Source organism: Ovis aries, chromosome 9 (genome assembly GCF_016772045.2).
Source record: "Ovis aries strain OAR_USU_Benz2616 breed Rambouillet chromosome 9, ARS-UI_Ramb_v3.0, whole genome shotgun sequence".
Lineage (NCBI taxonomy): Eukaryota > Metazoa > Chordata > Mammalia > Artiodactyla > Bovidae > Ovis > Ovis aries.
In genome coordinates, this window is record NC_056062.1 from 65,220,205 (window position 1) to 65,236,941 (window position 16,737).

The 16,737-nt window shown below is 35.8% G+C and overlaps 1 protein-coding gene across 2 annotated transcripts in view; it reads left to right on the forward strand.

Moving 5' to 3' along the window:
• The window catches only part of CSMD3 (CUB and Sushi multiple domains 3), a 1,392,034-nt gene that overhangs the window by 1,362,319 nt on the left and 12,978 nt on the right, over window positions 1–16,737 (forward strand). For both annotated transcript variants that reach the window (XM_060393469.1, XM_027973090.3), the window contains 4 exons: window positions 2,737–2,848; window positions 5,059–5,238; window positions 8,023–8,088; window positions 15,560–15,718. In XM_060393469.1, the coding sequence (XP_060249452.1) occupies window positions 2,737–2,848; window positions 5,059–5,238; window positions 8,023–8,088; window positions 15,560–15,718 (517 nt within the window). The remainder of the gene's footprint in view (window positions 1–2,736; window positions 2,849–5,058; window positions 5,239–8,022; window positions 8,089–15,559; window positions 15,719–16,737) is intronic.

A 16,737-nucleotide genomic window follows, 5' to 3' on the forward strand; every position in this document is an offset into this window, starting at 1 on the left:
ATAAGCCAGTAAAGATTTTAAAAAGGATAGTGTTAAAGTGGAACTTTCATGTTGAACAATCACTCTGACTGCCGAGTGAAAAATAAATTTAATGTGGTCAAGATTAGAGAAGTGGAGACAGGAAGTGATTATAATAATTGGCTATAATAATAATTTTCAAAGTTTGGTCCTTGATCTGCAGCAGCAATATTGCCTAGGAACTTGGAAATGTGGATTTGGGAATCTCCCCCAGACTTACTTAGTCAGAATTCCTGAGGGAGGCTCAGCTAGCTTTATTTGGAAAAGTCCTTCTGGTGATTAAGATATCTGCTAAAGTTGGAGAATCATTGAGAAACAATGTCAAGGACTGAAATAAGTTGTATATGTGGAGAAAAGGGAAGGGGATGGTTTCAGAAAGATTTAGGAAGTAAAATGGTAGATTAAGAGGGGAGATTTATGGGTAAAGGGTGGCCATTAACTGAGATTCAGCTAAAGTATTATTGCTGGGTTGATTGAGGTGATGGGTTTTGGAGAGCTGGTCTTACAAAAGAACAAAATTGCCAAGTCTATATGATCAGGTGTATAAATCACACAAGGAAGTAAAAAATCTGTAGTACCACATTGCACAACTTCAGGGAGTGTGAATGGCATGCTCTGGAGCATAATTTGAAGAATTTGGTGTCTCAGTGGTAAAGAATCAACATGCCAACGCAGGTTTAATCCCTGGATCAGGAAGATCCCCTGGAGAAGGAAATGGTAATTTACTCCAGTATTCTTCTGGGGAATTCTATGGACATAGGAATCTGGTGGGCTATAGTCCATAGCGTCAGTCACAAAGAGTCAGACATGACTGAGCAACTTAGCACATATTGAATACAGCATGAAAGTGCTCCCTGGAGTAGAGCAGTGTAGTAGCACTGGACAAAATCAGGCTTTAAGAGAGTAAGAAATTTCCTGGATGCAGAGATGAGGCTGTAATGGAAGACATATATGAGAAAACTGGAAGGATAAAGGTTGTTATGAGAATGACTATTGGAACTGAATGTTTTGGTCGTAGCATAATTCTTGCTAATAACAAGAATATGAAGATGGTGGTATATAGCTGGTCTCAATGTGAAAAGCCTTAAGGCAAAAATTGAACATTTTCAGACTCCATATAGTGGGGAAGGATGAAGTGCCAGACTCTTATAATCCTTATCTTCTCCTCTGTCTCTAACCCCTTAATAAATTCTGGTAATTTTCTCCCTGTCATATATTTTAAGTAAACAATCTCCTTTATACGTCTGTTGCCACAAGTTGGTCAAACTTTATCCACTCAAATCTAAAATGGCAACACAACCTTCATAATTAGAATTACTGTTCATCATTCTTCTGTTTTGTGGTTTCCCCATACAGTGGCTAGTTTAGTTTTTCAAAAATATTTTCTACAGAAATTTTAGTTGCTCTGAAAGCTTTAGCAATTTTATGTTTTTATTTGAGAGATTCAAACACTATAGCCTGCTATTTGAGATTCTTCAGAAACTGATTATATCTCTGTTCTAATAATTATTGCTGGAATTTATTTAAAGTTTATGTCCCATGCCCATATGGAGTGATATTCTATTTTATTTAATCCTTATATCTCAAGATAGATAATATCATCTTTACTTTTATATAGGGAATTAAGTTTCAAAGAGGAGATATAACTTATTCAAGTAAGATCAGATTCAAAGTTAAAGCCAAGTATACATGCCTCTGGGGTCTATTTTATTTTTCACCTGTATCTCTTTGTTTACCACTTTTTTTTCCCAAATCCCCAGTTCACTGTGTAAATTATCTATGTTAACTAACCAAAAGTCCTCTTTTTTCCTCAACTATTAATATCATGGTATATGTTTTAACCACTATATATTTTCTCATAATATTCTTATCTTTTCTACTATTATATCAGTTGTTTTCAAACTTCAGTGTTCATTAAAATCTCTTGGAGGACTTGTTAAATCACAAATAACTGGTTGCTAAGGTTCCAGAGTTGTTATTTCTGACAAGTTCCTAGGTGATGCTGAGGTTACTGGTCTGGGACCCCACCTTGAAAAACTTTGTTCTATATATTTGTACAAATTGAATATCTCTTAAAAGATCCCCTGGAGGAGGGAATAGCAACCCACTCCAGTATTCTTACCTGGAGAATCCCATGGATGGAGGAGCCTAGCGAGTCCATGGAGTCGCAAAGAGTCAGACACGACTGAGCGACTAATACTAAAAGCTTAGTGCAAATAACGTCTTCCCATTGTATTTTTCTGTTACCAATACAGTCTTCAGTAAACACCTTCATGTCTAATCTCATATTGCATTTACTGTCTTCCGTATTCATTTGCCTCTTATGTTGATAGTTATCTTTATTTCTGCATGTCTTTGTCCATCTTCATGTATATATCTTTATTTGACTCTTTGTCTCTTATGTTTATATATAACTTATCGACCTTTTGGTATCTTATAAATTTTCTTCAAATTACAATGGCAAAAAGTTTGACTTCTATGTATACATTGTATTCAAGCATTTGATGCTGTTTGTACACAGAGATCTAAGTTACTTTTTGTCTTTGGTCTTTTTTTCCCCCATTTTTACTTTAAATCACATTTCAGTTTTCTTCCAACCTCTACCATTCAGAATTTCTTTTGAAAGCATTTTTCATCCATTTTTTTTTCTTTTTTGTGTCTGTTGCTGCATTTGAAGTTACACTGGAACATTTGGTTTTTGTCTGTAATTTACTTTAGGTGGGAAGTGTTGTGCAGTTCCACTGCAAAAAAGGACATCTTCTTCAAGGGTCTACAACACGGACTTGCCTTCCTGACCTCACTTGGAGTGGAATTCAGCCTGAGTGCATACGTAAGTATAAGAAATTATACTTATAAAGGATAAGACTTTATATACATTATTTTCCAAGTGTGAGAATAAATTTATGTCCATGTAAATGGTGAGTCACATTATTTCTAGGTTATTATAAAATATAATTCACATATATAGTGTTATTACTATAGCATAACCCCATGCCTGGTGAGGAGCATTGTTTTTCAAGAATTCAGAAGGCACAGGGAACAGTTTCGTTCTTTTTGAGAAGCTCTTGTAACTGTGTTCAGTTTGGTCACATGGTAATTTTAGATAATGATGATTTTTTGGTTCATAGAAATGACCTATGTCTCTGAAGTATTGTGAGATATAGGAGGCTCCAACACAGTAGTGACTCAGTCTTTTTTCACTTTTTTGTTAAACTCTGAGAACCGGAGTAAAGCTAGAAACATCCATGAAAAGAAATGTGCATGTATACCTTAACCAAATCATTGAATATTGCTTAGGATTTCCTTAAGCTTCTAAATGTGCACTGACCATAAGTTGGAGGAACTGTAAACCATCTTTTTTGAATTATAGTTAGAAATAAATTTTAGCTGGTGAGTTATCCTTTTCTCCCCCCACCCCTTACTTCCTCATTTCAATCTCTTCCTCCACCTTTTTTGGGTGGAGAGAAAAATAAAGAGTAAGCAGGAAAAGAAATACTCATCAGAAAGACATCTAGCTTTTAAGATTTCCTGAAGTCCAAATAAGTCCTGCAAATTTACTCTGTCCCTGTCAGAATCACCCAAATAATAATGGGGGCTCATGTGGATCCACAGTTTACTGAAAAGCAGAACACTCCACTGAGAAGTCATGTCACATGCCTGGCTGGCTTATACTTAATACAGCAAAATTCCCTAAAAGAGAATTCCTTAGAGTGTGTACATACTTTAGAACAGCTGTGTGGGATGTGACTAGACCTTTCATAGTAAACCAAGATTCTTTGGAGACCTGCACTTGGCATATTATGATTTAAATAAAATTAAGTAGCTTCTGTTACTGCAGAGCATATCAGAATTTCTAACATGTGCATAATTAGGGTTAAGAATATGGCAGAAACAGACCATTTGTGTTTATTTCCCCAATGAGAATGAACTTTTATTAACTAAGTTATATTAAATATAAGCCATATAACATTATTTTTACATGTGTTAAAATATTAGATATTATTTATAGTTTAGTTGTTTCTCTACTAAGAAAAAAATGCAAAAATTATTTTCCAAACAAATTTGTCCACAGAACATTCTTTCTCAGACAGGGTCTATATTCATGAACACATGATTAGATATGTCTTATTTAGCAGGAGGATTCTTCATAGCATCTCTTACTGACTAAGAAGAGAGTGGTTTTCCTAAGACACAAAACAAGTAAACTGAGGGGCAGGGTCAAGTAGTGTCGTAAGTGAAATAGTGGAGTTAAGAGAGAGATTTAGTAATGGGTAAAACCATGGAGGAAAGGAGACAAAAAAATCAAATGAATGAAAAATTACTGCTAGCATATGGACCTAAAATATGACCAGAAAATGCCATGTGCAAAAAATTATTCAGTTGTACTTTCTACATTAGGAGTATTAATAGCAAAGCAACATATTGAATTGTGATTGAATTTAACTTTAGAAACATGCCTTTTAATTTAAATAAATATAATAAAGGAAAAATTACAAATTAATATTTCCTAAACTGGTACAGAAAATCTGAGTTTGACAAACTTTAAGAATTATCTTACTGCAGGAGTTAATAGATTCTTTAAAATGCTAATATATACTGACTCTCCAGAATACATCTTTTATTTTTTCTCCATTTTTTAACATCCACCAGTGTTCCAGAGATGACTGTTTAGAAAATGCTAGTCTGTGAAAACATTTACATTTACATTGATAAGCTTTCCTTGATGCATTGGAATATCTAAAGGTATACTTATATAAAGGCATTGTTGTTTAGTCACTAAGTCATGTCTAACTCTTTTGCCACCCCATAAAAGAGCCAGGCTCCTCTGTCCATGGGATTTCCCAGGCAAGAATATTGGAATGGGTGGCCATCCAGGGACTGAACCTGCATCTCCTGCATTAGGCTCATTCTTTACTCCTGAGTTACCAAGGAAGCCCGTATAAAGGCGTTAACATACCTATAAAAATATATAATGATTCCAATCTCAAAATTTTATAACATGTCTATAAAAGTGAACTTTTTTTTCTTTCTTTAACATAGCCCACAGCTGTAAACAGCCAGAAACTCCTGCTCATGCAAATGTGGTAGGGATGGACCTCCCATCCCATGGGTATACATTAGTTTATACCTGCCAGCCTGGCTTCTTCTTAGCTGGTGGAACAGAACATAGAGTGTGTAGATCCGATAACACCTGGACTGGAAAAGTTCCTGTTTGTGAAGGTAAGTTTTCTCTATAAAAGCTTGCAACAGAAGATTTTGTACTGTCTTGGATTTCCTCAGATATAAGAGACAAAAAAAATAATTAATTAACTTAGGAACCAAAGTAGAAGTGATGGAGTCATTTCATGCTCTGTTTTTTTCTTCTTACCTTAATTACTTTTCCTAGTTCTCTGCTCACAATAGGTGTATTAGTTTTCTAAGGCCACCATAAAAATGTACTACAATCTGGATGGCTTGAAAGAATAGAAATTTATTCTCTCACAGTTCTGAGGCCAGAAACCTAAACTCAAGGTGTCAGCAAGGCCCTGTATCCTCAAAGGGCTCTAGGGAAGAATCATTCCTTACCTCTTCCTAGCTTCCTATGGCTTCTGGCTATCCCTGGCTTTCCGTGGCTCCTAAAGGCCTCCTAAATTCTGCTTCTGTTTTCACAGGGCATTTTTTCCTATGTATCTCTGCACGTCCTCCTCACTTAGAAAAGCAGCAGTCATTGGATTTAAGGATTATCTCAGTAATATGTCACCTCAGGATTCCTACCTTTTTACATCTTCAAAAACTCTGTTTCCAAATTAGGTCATGTTCTGAGGTTCCTGGTGAGCATTAATTTGGAACATAAAATATTCAGCCCACTTCAGTAGTGAAAACTGCTCCCAGCATTCCTAAGTTTATATCCTTCTGGTAGATTAAGTCTGGTAGAAAGCCTTTCCCAAAACTTGGTTAGGGAGGCAGTATCCAGAAGTCTCATTGTCACAGGTTTTAATATAATCAATCTCCTAATTCCTTTCTCAGTCAGGATTATATGACAGTTTGACCATATCTAGGTGCTACGTTAACCTGTGTAGCTGCTTTACTTGATCAGAACAATTTCCATCTGGACAAGATATGATGAATATACCAGAGGAAAAACAGTTTCCAGAAGAAGGAATAAAGGAAGTTTTTCTAGAATTCTTAATAAAGTCATCAATACATTTTTTTTCAGGCCTTTAGTTCTTGACGTCTTGAAGCATTCACAAATGTAAATGACTTTCTCCTTGTGAAATGTTTCGTTCTCTTTGCTTCTGTAGGGCACTACAGGTTGTTTTCTTTTTAAAGTTTTTTTCATGATAGAAATCCCTGTTATGTGATATCTTATTCTTTTATTTACTTGTCATTGTCTTTCTCCACTCTCCTATCCTTTCATCTGCCCTTTTTCGACTAGAATATAAGCACACACACACACACACACACACACACATACACACACACACACACACAAAAGGCAAAAACTGTGTCAATGTATTTACAAGTTTAATTTTGATTACTGGAGCAATGCCTTATATGTGAAAAGTGTTTAATCAGTATTTGTTGAATAAATAAATATTTTATCTCCTCAAATTTCTGGGACACATTCTCCATTTCCTTTTTAAGCTTAATATTTTCTCTCTTTTCTAAAGCTCAGTTCTTTGTTTTCTTTTTCTTTCATTCAGTGTTCTCTCCCTAGGTGATCTAATTCATTCAAGCCAATGACTTAGTCTCCTCTATGAAGATTATTTACAAATTAATATTTCTAGCTCATATATCCCAGACTTAATCCCAGACTTATATTTTCACTTCCTTACCTGATATTGCTTCATGAATTTCTCAAAGATATTTAAATAATACATGCAAATATAAACTCATCAATTTCCCTTCACCATTGTTGTCTCTTGATGTTCCCTAACTTTGTGGTACCATCATCACATAATAAATAGAAATCTAGTAATCACCTTTGACATCTTCCTGTTCCTTTAGGTCCACCAGAATTTTAGTAGCTTTAGACAAAAAAAATCTATCCACTTCTCAGTTTATCATCACTACTACAGCAGTTTAACTCAGCATTATCTCTACTGAGACTACTGAAATGGCCTTCTAAGTTCTCTGTCCAAATCAATACCTACTTGTTTCCAAATTGTTCTCTATCTTGCAGCCAAGGGGATGTTCACCCAAATAACATCTCTTTAAAGACTTTAAAGACATTACGTTGTTCTTAGGTAAAAGATGTACATGTTTACAGATCCACAAGCACTGCATATCAGAGCTGCTTCAACTTTGCAGACATATTCAGCACCTCACATGATTCTGAGCTCCTTTTGGTTAGGCTTTAAACTTTAAGTCTTTACCGTTGAGTCTCATCAATTTGTTATGACACCGTGGGATACCTTAACAATTTTTTTACTCAGTTTTTCTTCCTCTCTCTTTTTTGGCCATGCCACAGAGCTCATGGGATCCTAGTTGCCTGACCAGGGATTGAACTGGGGCCTGACCTATAAAGGAGCTGAGTGCTAACCACAGGATCACCAGTGAATTCCCTATAATTTTTAACTCCTAAGCATGAAACCTATCCAAATTATTTGCCTTTAAGCAATAGGAACATACCCTTAGCCCTCAGCTTCAATATTGTGATCAATTATTTCCATGTTGATTTATGCCTTTAAAATAAGAAATAGGAGGCAAAAGATGCTACCTTAGATGCTAAGGTAGCATTAAAATGAGAAATAGGATGCAAAAGTGCTACCTTAGATGCTAAGGTAGCACTAATATCCTCTTTGCCACACTGGATTCTAATGAAGATAATTGTTAAAATTGTTAGCTGTACAACAGTAATGTTGAGTGGGAACTGAGATGCTATAGTGAACAGAACATTTTGGAGAAAATTATGATATGTCAGAGAATAAAATTGACAAGGCATCACATTGTGTATGTGTGTGTCTGTATATGTGTGTTATTAATTATATTAAATTTTGTAAATGTTTTTGTTTCTTTTCATAGCTGGTTCCAAAATATTGGTAAAAGATCCTAGACCTGCACTTGGAACACCCAGCCCAAAGCTAAGTGGTTAGTCCTTTCAAATGCTTTTCTAGTAGTCATGGTTTCTAAAGGTGATCATTAACAAAGTGACAACCATTTATTTAGAAAACTATATTTCAACATGGAAATAGGATGCATTTTACAGTTTGGAATTTGAAATTTTAAAGTGTATATTATAAGATGTTGAATTTCAAGCTGTGTAATACTGTGACATGTTAATACCCAAAAATAGTTTGTATAGTTCTCTCTATGAAATTTCCCTTCAAGAATATCTGCAAATAGTTATAAAATAATGGCAATGTTTTATTTAAAATACTAAAATCAAAATGAGGCTTATATATAATATTTAAATGTAATTTTTTTAAAGAAGGAAACAAATACACTTGGAGTTGAGAGTAGAAGTTTACCAACTTCTAGAACTTGTTCAGTTTATTTTCAATAATTTGATTTAAAACTAAAATTATTTAATCATTAAACATAGGGAACTTGAAGTCCTACAACCATAATGTAATTCCCATTTTATGCACTGCCTACCCTAAAACTCTGGAAAAGATACTTTCTACATCTGGGCATCCATTTCTGTATCTATACAAAAAAATAATAGTAATGATTAGATTAATATGAACAAAGTTTATGGGAATGAAGTACAAAGTGCTTAGCTCATGGTAGGGCCTCAGTATATGAGACCTGCTTTTTAACATATTAGTAAATATTATATTTACATGGTAGAAATGAAGAGATACACACAGAATTAAAGCCTCAGCATCTAATCTTTACCTTGGAAATAGATTTGGTCCATTTGTAATTAGCCAGGTACAATGTTGCTGCTGCTAAGTCGCTTCAGTCATGTCCGACTCTGTGCGACCTCATAGACGGCAGCCCAACAAGGCTCCTCTGTCCCTGGGATTCTTCAGGCAAGAACACTGGAGTGGGTTGCCATTTCCTTCTCCAATGCAGTGTCAGACTTTATTTTTGCGGGCTCCAAAATCATGGCAGATGATGACTGCAACCATAAAATTAAAAGACACTTATTCCTTGGAAGGAAAGTTATGACCAACCTAGATAGCATATTCAAAAGCAGAGACATTACTTTGTTGACTAAGGTCCGTCTAGTCAAGGCTATGTTTTTTCCAGTGGTCATGTATGGATGTGAGAGTTGGACTGTGAAGAAAGCTGAGCACCAAATAATTAATGCTTTTGAACTGTGGTATTGGAAAAGACTCTTGAGAGTCCCTTAGACTGCATGGAGATCCAACCAGTCCATTCTGAAGCAGATCAGCCCTGGAATTTCTTTGGAAGGAATGATGCTGAAGCTGAAACTCCAGTACTTTGGCCACCTCATGGGAAGAGTTGACTCACTGGAAAAGACTCTGATGCTGGGAGAGATTGGGGACAGGAGGAGAAGGGGATGACCGAGGATGAGATGGCTGGATGGCATCACGGACTCGATGGACATGAGTCTGAGTGAACTCCGGGAGATGGTGATAGACAGGGAGGCCTGGCATGCTGTGATTCATGGGGTTGCAAAGAGTCAGACACGACTGAGTGACTGGACTGACTGACTGGATGGAAGAAAGCAAAGAGGAACTAAAGAGCTTCTTGATGAAAGTGAAATAGGAGAATGAGAAAGCTGACTTAAAACTGAACTTTCAGAAAACTAAGATCATGGCATCTGGTCCCATCACTAAATGGCAAATAGATGGGGGAAAAATAAAAAACAATGGCAGACTTTATTTTCTTGGGCTCCAAAACCACTGTGAATGGTGAATGAAGCTATGAAATTAAAAGACACTTGCTCCTTGGAAGAAAAGCTATGACAATCCTAGACAACATATTTAAAAGCAGAGACATCACTTTGCTGACAAAGGTCCATATAGTCAAAGTTATGGTTTTGTCAAAGCTACAGATGTGAGAGTTGGATTATAAAGAAGGCTGAGTGCCAAAGAATTGATGCTTTCAAACTGTGGTGTTGGAGAAAACTCTTGAGAGTCCTTTGGACAGCAAGGAGATTAAACCAGTCAATCAGAAAGGAAATCAGTCCTAAATATTCATTGGAAGGACTGATGCTGAAACTGAAGCACCAATACTTTAGCCACCTAATTCGAAGAGTTGACTCAGTGGAAAAAACCCTGGGAAAGATTGAAGGCAGGAGGAAAGGGGGATGATAAAAGATGAGATGGTTGGATGGCATCACTGAATCAATGGTCATGAGTGATAGTAGCTCAGTTGTGTCCAACTCTTTGCAACCCCTTGGATGTAGACTGGCAGGCTCCTCTGTCCATGGAATTCTCAAGGCAAGAATACTGGAGTCGGTTGCCATGTCCTTCTCCAGGGTAATGGACATGAGTTTGAGCAAAACTCCAGGAGGTAGTGAAGGACAGGGAAGTCCATGGGTTCACAAAATGTCTGGCACGACTGAATGAGTAAACAACAGAAATTACATAATTGTCAATTTTTTTTAAAGTTAAATATTGACAAGGTACTCAAAAAGTGTATCTTTACATAACTAATAGGAGAAAAATGAGCAATACTATAAGAAATAAAGTAGTGGTTAAAGCTATTTCCACAAGAAAAAAATATGCCTCTACTGATAAGCTCTACACAATTTTGAAGGAACAGAACAGATCATCTCAGTTTTATAAAAACTATTAAAGAGGCTCATTTTATGGGTCCAATATAACTCTAATAACTCAAGTAAAAATGTTATAAAAAGGAAAAAATTATAGGCCCATTTGATATAGGATTATACATTAAAAAGTCTGACTTAAAACCTTAGTGAATTAAATACAGTTGACTCTTGAACAGCAAGTGGATTAAAGGTGCTGGCACTCAGTGCAATCAAAAAACCTGTATATAGCTTGTAGTCAACCCTCAGTCTGTGTTTCTTCTTTACCCAAGATTCCTTTGTATTTGGGATTCTACATCCATGAATTCAGCCAATCATGGATCAATATAGTAGTACTCTAGTTCTTACTATTGAAAAAAGTATGTGCATAAGCGGAGCCTCACAGTTTAAATCCATGTTGTTCAGGGTCAACTGTACAACATTATCATAAAGATGAAACCATTGACAAATTGTTTTAATGATGGATATACATAGATATTTTCATGGTAGGTAACTAATCCTTAAACATAATCTATCCCATTAAAAAAGTAACATCACAAATTATGAACACCACAATACTTGTACAGAAACTATTTTATAAGATTGAACATCTGTTTATAATTTTTAAAGAGTTTTAATAAATTAAAAAGAAAAAGAATTTCTTTAATCTGGGTAAAGGTAGCTATAAAACTCTAGAGCAATTTCATCTAAAGTGGGAAAATATTAGAAACATTTCACTTAAAATCATGACACAGTGATTAGATTACCCCAAAGAAACAATAATTTGGCAGTGGTATCAAAGTCAGGAACATGACAGTGCTATGAGGCCCATGAGACAAAGTTTAAATTCAAAAATGTCTTTGAAAAAAAAAAAAAGATCATAATCATCATTGCCTTCCTCCCTTTCACTGTGTTTCACATCAGCTTTAGTTGGATAACGTTTTAGAGTTTACAAGAACTACTGAATAAGTAGTTTAAATCTTTCATTTAAATCACATTTAAATCTCATATTAGACTCAACAGTAGAAAGTATTATCATCTCCATTGTACATAGGGATTTAAATGACCAAATGGTGTCTACCTCCCGGCCTGTCATGACTTGGATTTCTCGGTTGTGTGTAAGAAAGGTGGAGGGTGGTGGTGGCATGCTGGAGCCTACAGGTAGAGCTTTGCTCTAGCCAGTTCTGTGCATTCTTTCAAAGTGCATTCAGTGATGTCATGTTTATAGTTTGAAAACTGCAATTATGGAAATATATATACTATAGAATCAGCAAATACTGTTCATACAAATCAATTTGTAGATTTGTTTTCTGAAGTGCCTGTGTTAAACGTTTACAACCAGATCAATAATTTATCCTGATACAGTGTAGCTGCTGCCAATATCTACTTCTTTTCACCGCTGTGTTCTTCTCCCATTGGAGTTCTCTTTAATCTCTTTTAACTAACCTTCTTAATTCCCCTAAGCACCATGGACAAGATCACCAGATGTAGCAGATTTTTGTTAAATATTCAGAAGTAGCAAAGAGAAATCATAGTACAGGCCAGGGGGAAATAAACAATAAGAAAGATAAGAATAGTGTGTTTATTGAGTACCTACTAATTTGCCAGGCACTGCTATTAGAATATCTTTCTCCCTTGCTGTTCCTCTTACCTCTCCAACTGGGAGTCCATTACCTCCAAATTCCAGATCTTTCTAGTGCAGGATAATTTCACTTGTCACTCCCTCCTCCAAAAAATTTTAGGTATATTTTTCAAATTAACTGCTCTTTAAGTTGAACGGTTTTATGAAGACATACAAGACTTTCCAGAACTAATTCCCCCAAAAGATGTCCTTTTCATTATAGGGGACTGGAATGCAAAAGTAGGAAGTCAAGAAACACCTGGAGTAACAGGCAAATTTGGCCTAGAGTACAGAATGAAGTAGGGCAAAGGCTAATAGAGTTCTGCCAAGAGAATGTGTTGGTCATAGCAAACACCCTTTTCCAACAACACAAGAGAAGACTCTACACATGGACATCACCAGATGGTCAACACTGAAATCAGATTGATTATATTCTTTGTAGCCAAAGATGGAGAAGCTCTATACAGTCAGAAAAAACAAGACTGGGAGCTGACTATGGCTCATATCATGAACTACTTACTGCCGAATTCAGATTTAAACTGAAGAAAGTGGGGGAAACCACTAGACCATTCAGGTATGACCTAAATCAAATGCCTTATGACTATGCAGTGGAAGTGAGAAATAGATTTAAGGGACTAGATCTGATAGACAGAATGCCTGATGAACTATGGATGGAGGTTCATGACATTGTATAGGAGGCAGGAATCAAGACCATCCCCAAGAAAAAGAAATGCAAAAAAAGAAAAATGGCTGTATGAGGAGGCCTTACAAATAGCTGTGAAAAGAAGAGAAGCCAAAAGCAAAGGAGAAAAGGAAAGATATACCTATTTGAATACAGAGTTCCAAAGAATAGCAAGGAAGGATAAGAAAGCCTTCCTCAGTGATCAGTGCAAAGAAATAGAGGAAAACAATAGAAGGGGAAAGACTAGAGATCTCTTCAAGAAAATTAGAGATGCCAAGGGAACATTTCATGCAAAGATGAGCTTGATAAAGACCATAAATGGTATGGACCTAACAGAAGCAGAAGATATTAAGAAGAGGTGGCAGAATACACAGAAGAACTGTATAAAAAAGATCTTCATGACCCAGATAATCATGATGGTGTGCATACTCACGCTCACCTAGAGCCAGACATCCTGGAATGTGAAGTCAAGTGGACCTTAGGAAGCATCACTACGAACAAAGGTAGTGGAGGTGATGGAATTCCAGTTGAGCTATTTAAAATCCAGTCCATCCTAAAGGAAATCAGTCCTGAATATTCATTGGAAGAACTGGTGCTGAAGTTGAAACCCCAATACTTTGGCCACCTGATGCGAAGAACTGACTCATTTGAAAAGACCCTGATGCTGGGAGAGATTGAGTGCAGGAGGAGAAGGGGACGACAGAGGATGAGATGGTTGGATGGCATCGCCAACTCAATGGACATGGGTTTGGTAGACTCCCGCAGCTGATGATGGATAGGGAGGCCTGGCGTGCTGCGGTTCTTGGGGTCGCAAAGAGTTGGACACAACTGAGCCACTGAAGTGAACTGAACTGAAGGTGCTTACCAAATCAGAGACTTTTTACCAGTACATTGTATTACATTTTTAGGTAAGGTCTCTTTTACATACAGAGCATAGCTTTGTTGTTTGAGGTTTGGGAATGGAGTGCCACTCTTAGGATGACTTGCAAAGTCCCTGAGCCTGGACTATGGATTTTTCATGATACTAACCATGCTTTATACATATATATATAATACTCTACTATATAATGAGGTATAAGGCCCAAATAGTAAAAAGTTTCACTGTTTTATCTGCATAATAATATGATAGCAACTAACACTTAGCAAAACTTCATATTCATTTAATCTTCCTTGTAACCTCTATGGTAATTCCACATTAATGATAAGGAAATTCAGGTTTCGAGAGTTAAGTAATTTAGGAAAAACCGTACAGTTTGTAAATTGTAGCTGCTGCTGCTGCTAAGTCATTTCAGTCGTGTCCGACACTGTGTGACCCCATAGATGGCAGCCCATCAGGCTCCGCTACCCCTGGGATTCTCCAGGCAAGAACCCTGGAGTGGGTTGCCAGGACTTAAGTATCAATACAAGCATTCTAGCTCCAGTGCTTGCACTTCTATCTGCTATATTGCTTTTGACTTATCAAATACAAAATAACAACTCAACTTATGAGTGCACTTTGTATTCATCTTCTACCGTAGCTCCATAGCTTTATTTGTTTGCTGAGTAGGTTTTGGGGAATGTACAATTTGTAACTCCAGTCTTTGTGATTGGAGCAGTAAGAATTGTTATGGGTGTAGAGAAAATCAGGTAACAAATGTCAATAACTTGTTAAAAATAAAAAGAAAGGTTTTTCTCCAAATCTATGTTATTCATTCACTCACACAAACAGGCATAACTGTTTTGAAGAGTTGCTATCTAAGAATGGGCTTTATTGTGATGTACTGGATTAATGGAAAATTTTTTCAGCCTCTTACCAGGATCTAAGTAGACTTTGACACACCTAATTTATATCGGTTATAAATTACATTACTAATTTGTGTAAGTATAATGTCTTATTTATTTGTATGTATTTAACATTAAGAATGTTTCTTCTTTGGGTGAAAATTTTATATTGGAATATTCTTTGATTCTACCACAACTCATCTCTTTCCCATGAGAGTTCGCCAATTCTAGTGACAATTCTTTATTTCTAAAAAATACTTGTAAACCTCAAAGCTATGAGGAGCAAACCAAGGGAGTCCTGTTCTTCTTCACGAGCACCTATTATTGAAATAACTGAGCTCAGTATTCTGTAAAGGAGACAAGGAGCATCCCTCCTGTTAGTCTTCCAAGGCTGCTCAGCAAGGAAGGTTTTAACTCTATGTCCTTCCTCCTGTGAGCCTATCTCTGCTGCTAGGAGAAGAGCAGGCATCCTGGAACTTGTATATAGACTGACTTGACTCAATAACATAATTTTATTTTCCTTCTGAAAAAAAGATATTATAGGAAGCCAAATATGGGTAAATGACATTTAGCTGGATTTACAGTCTTAATGTCTTTAATCAATGTGACTTTTTTATCTCTCATTGATAATGATGTGTGTACAAATCTAGGCTATCATTATTTTGGCTTATTCTAAAAAGATTCAAACATGTATGTGAAAAAATCATCTTATAATGCACCTTTTTCTTGTATATTTAGGAAAATGATTATTCTATAAACTAATTTGACACTTAATGCTTATATGTATAGGGCACTGTAAAATGAATGTATATGTTTAATTTGTTCACAGTTCCTGATGATGTGTTTGCCCAAAATTATATATGGAAAGGCTCTTACAATTATAAAGGAAGGAAACAACCCATGACCTTGACAGTCACTAGTTTCAATGCTTCCACTGGGAGAGTCAATGCGACACTCAGTAATAGCAACATGGAACTGCTTCTTTCAGGTATCACTGTAAAGAAAAGAAACACTGCCTTCATGCCTTTATCTCCATCATTTCATCCTTTTTATTAGTGATTTTTATACTGTGAAATATTTGCTTTATTTCTGGTGGCATTCATAATTCATTTAGAAATAAGGCTTTCTGGTTTGATTGAGGCATATATAATACTACACAAATATAAAACTCTGAGACTCTGAAATAAGCTCCCTCAGGAATATTTTTACATGGCTAGAATGACATGTCATGAAATAGAACAGAACTTTTAATTTGAAGGTAACTAACTGCTTCTCTATTCTCATAACACCAAAGAGACTGGACCAGTGATTTGCAAGCTGTTTTATCATCACAAAATCATGTCTTCAAATGAGACTGTTTAGGAGGACACTATAATCTAAGATAGAAAATGTAGGGCTACACTACCCTAATTAGGCAAAAGGAACCCAGAGCCCTATGCATCTTCTCAGCCTTCTCAAGTTTCTTTGATCTGGTGCGTACTTCCCTCATTATCTTTGATTACTCTGGTTTTTCTGACATTCAAATGTTTCCTCAGATGGCATCTTATCAAAAGCACTCCTGATGACCATAGGTAAAGTAGCCTTTACCTTACAAATAGACTCACTCTGTTAATCATAGGCAGTCTTATCTTATTTCATTTTCTTCTTTTCATTATTTGAAAGTATAGCATAGTATAGTATAGCATATCATGGCATGATATGACATGACATGACATAATTTGTCTATACTCCAACAATTCAAGCCCTAAGAGAGCATATCTTTGCCTTCCAGTTCATTACTGTATCTCAGAGGTTAGAAATGAAACTGGAGCAAAATTGGTCTCAATGACTTTGAGTTATTGTTTTCATTTAAAAATAGATTTAAAAAATATTGATACTGAAAATATGTAATGTATATATTTAAACTTATTGACTATATAGCCCATATAGTTATTAATAGTGAAATAATTTGTGGTATAAATAAAATAGGAAATAAAATTTTATCTATTGATTTTGTAAATTTTACAA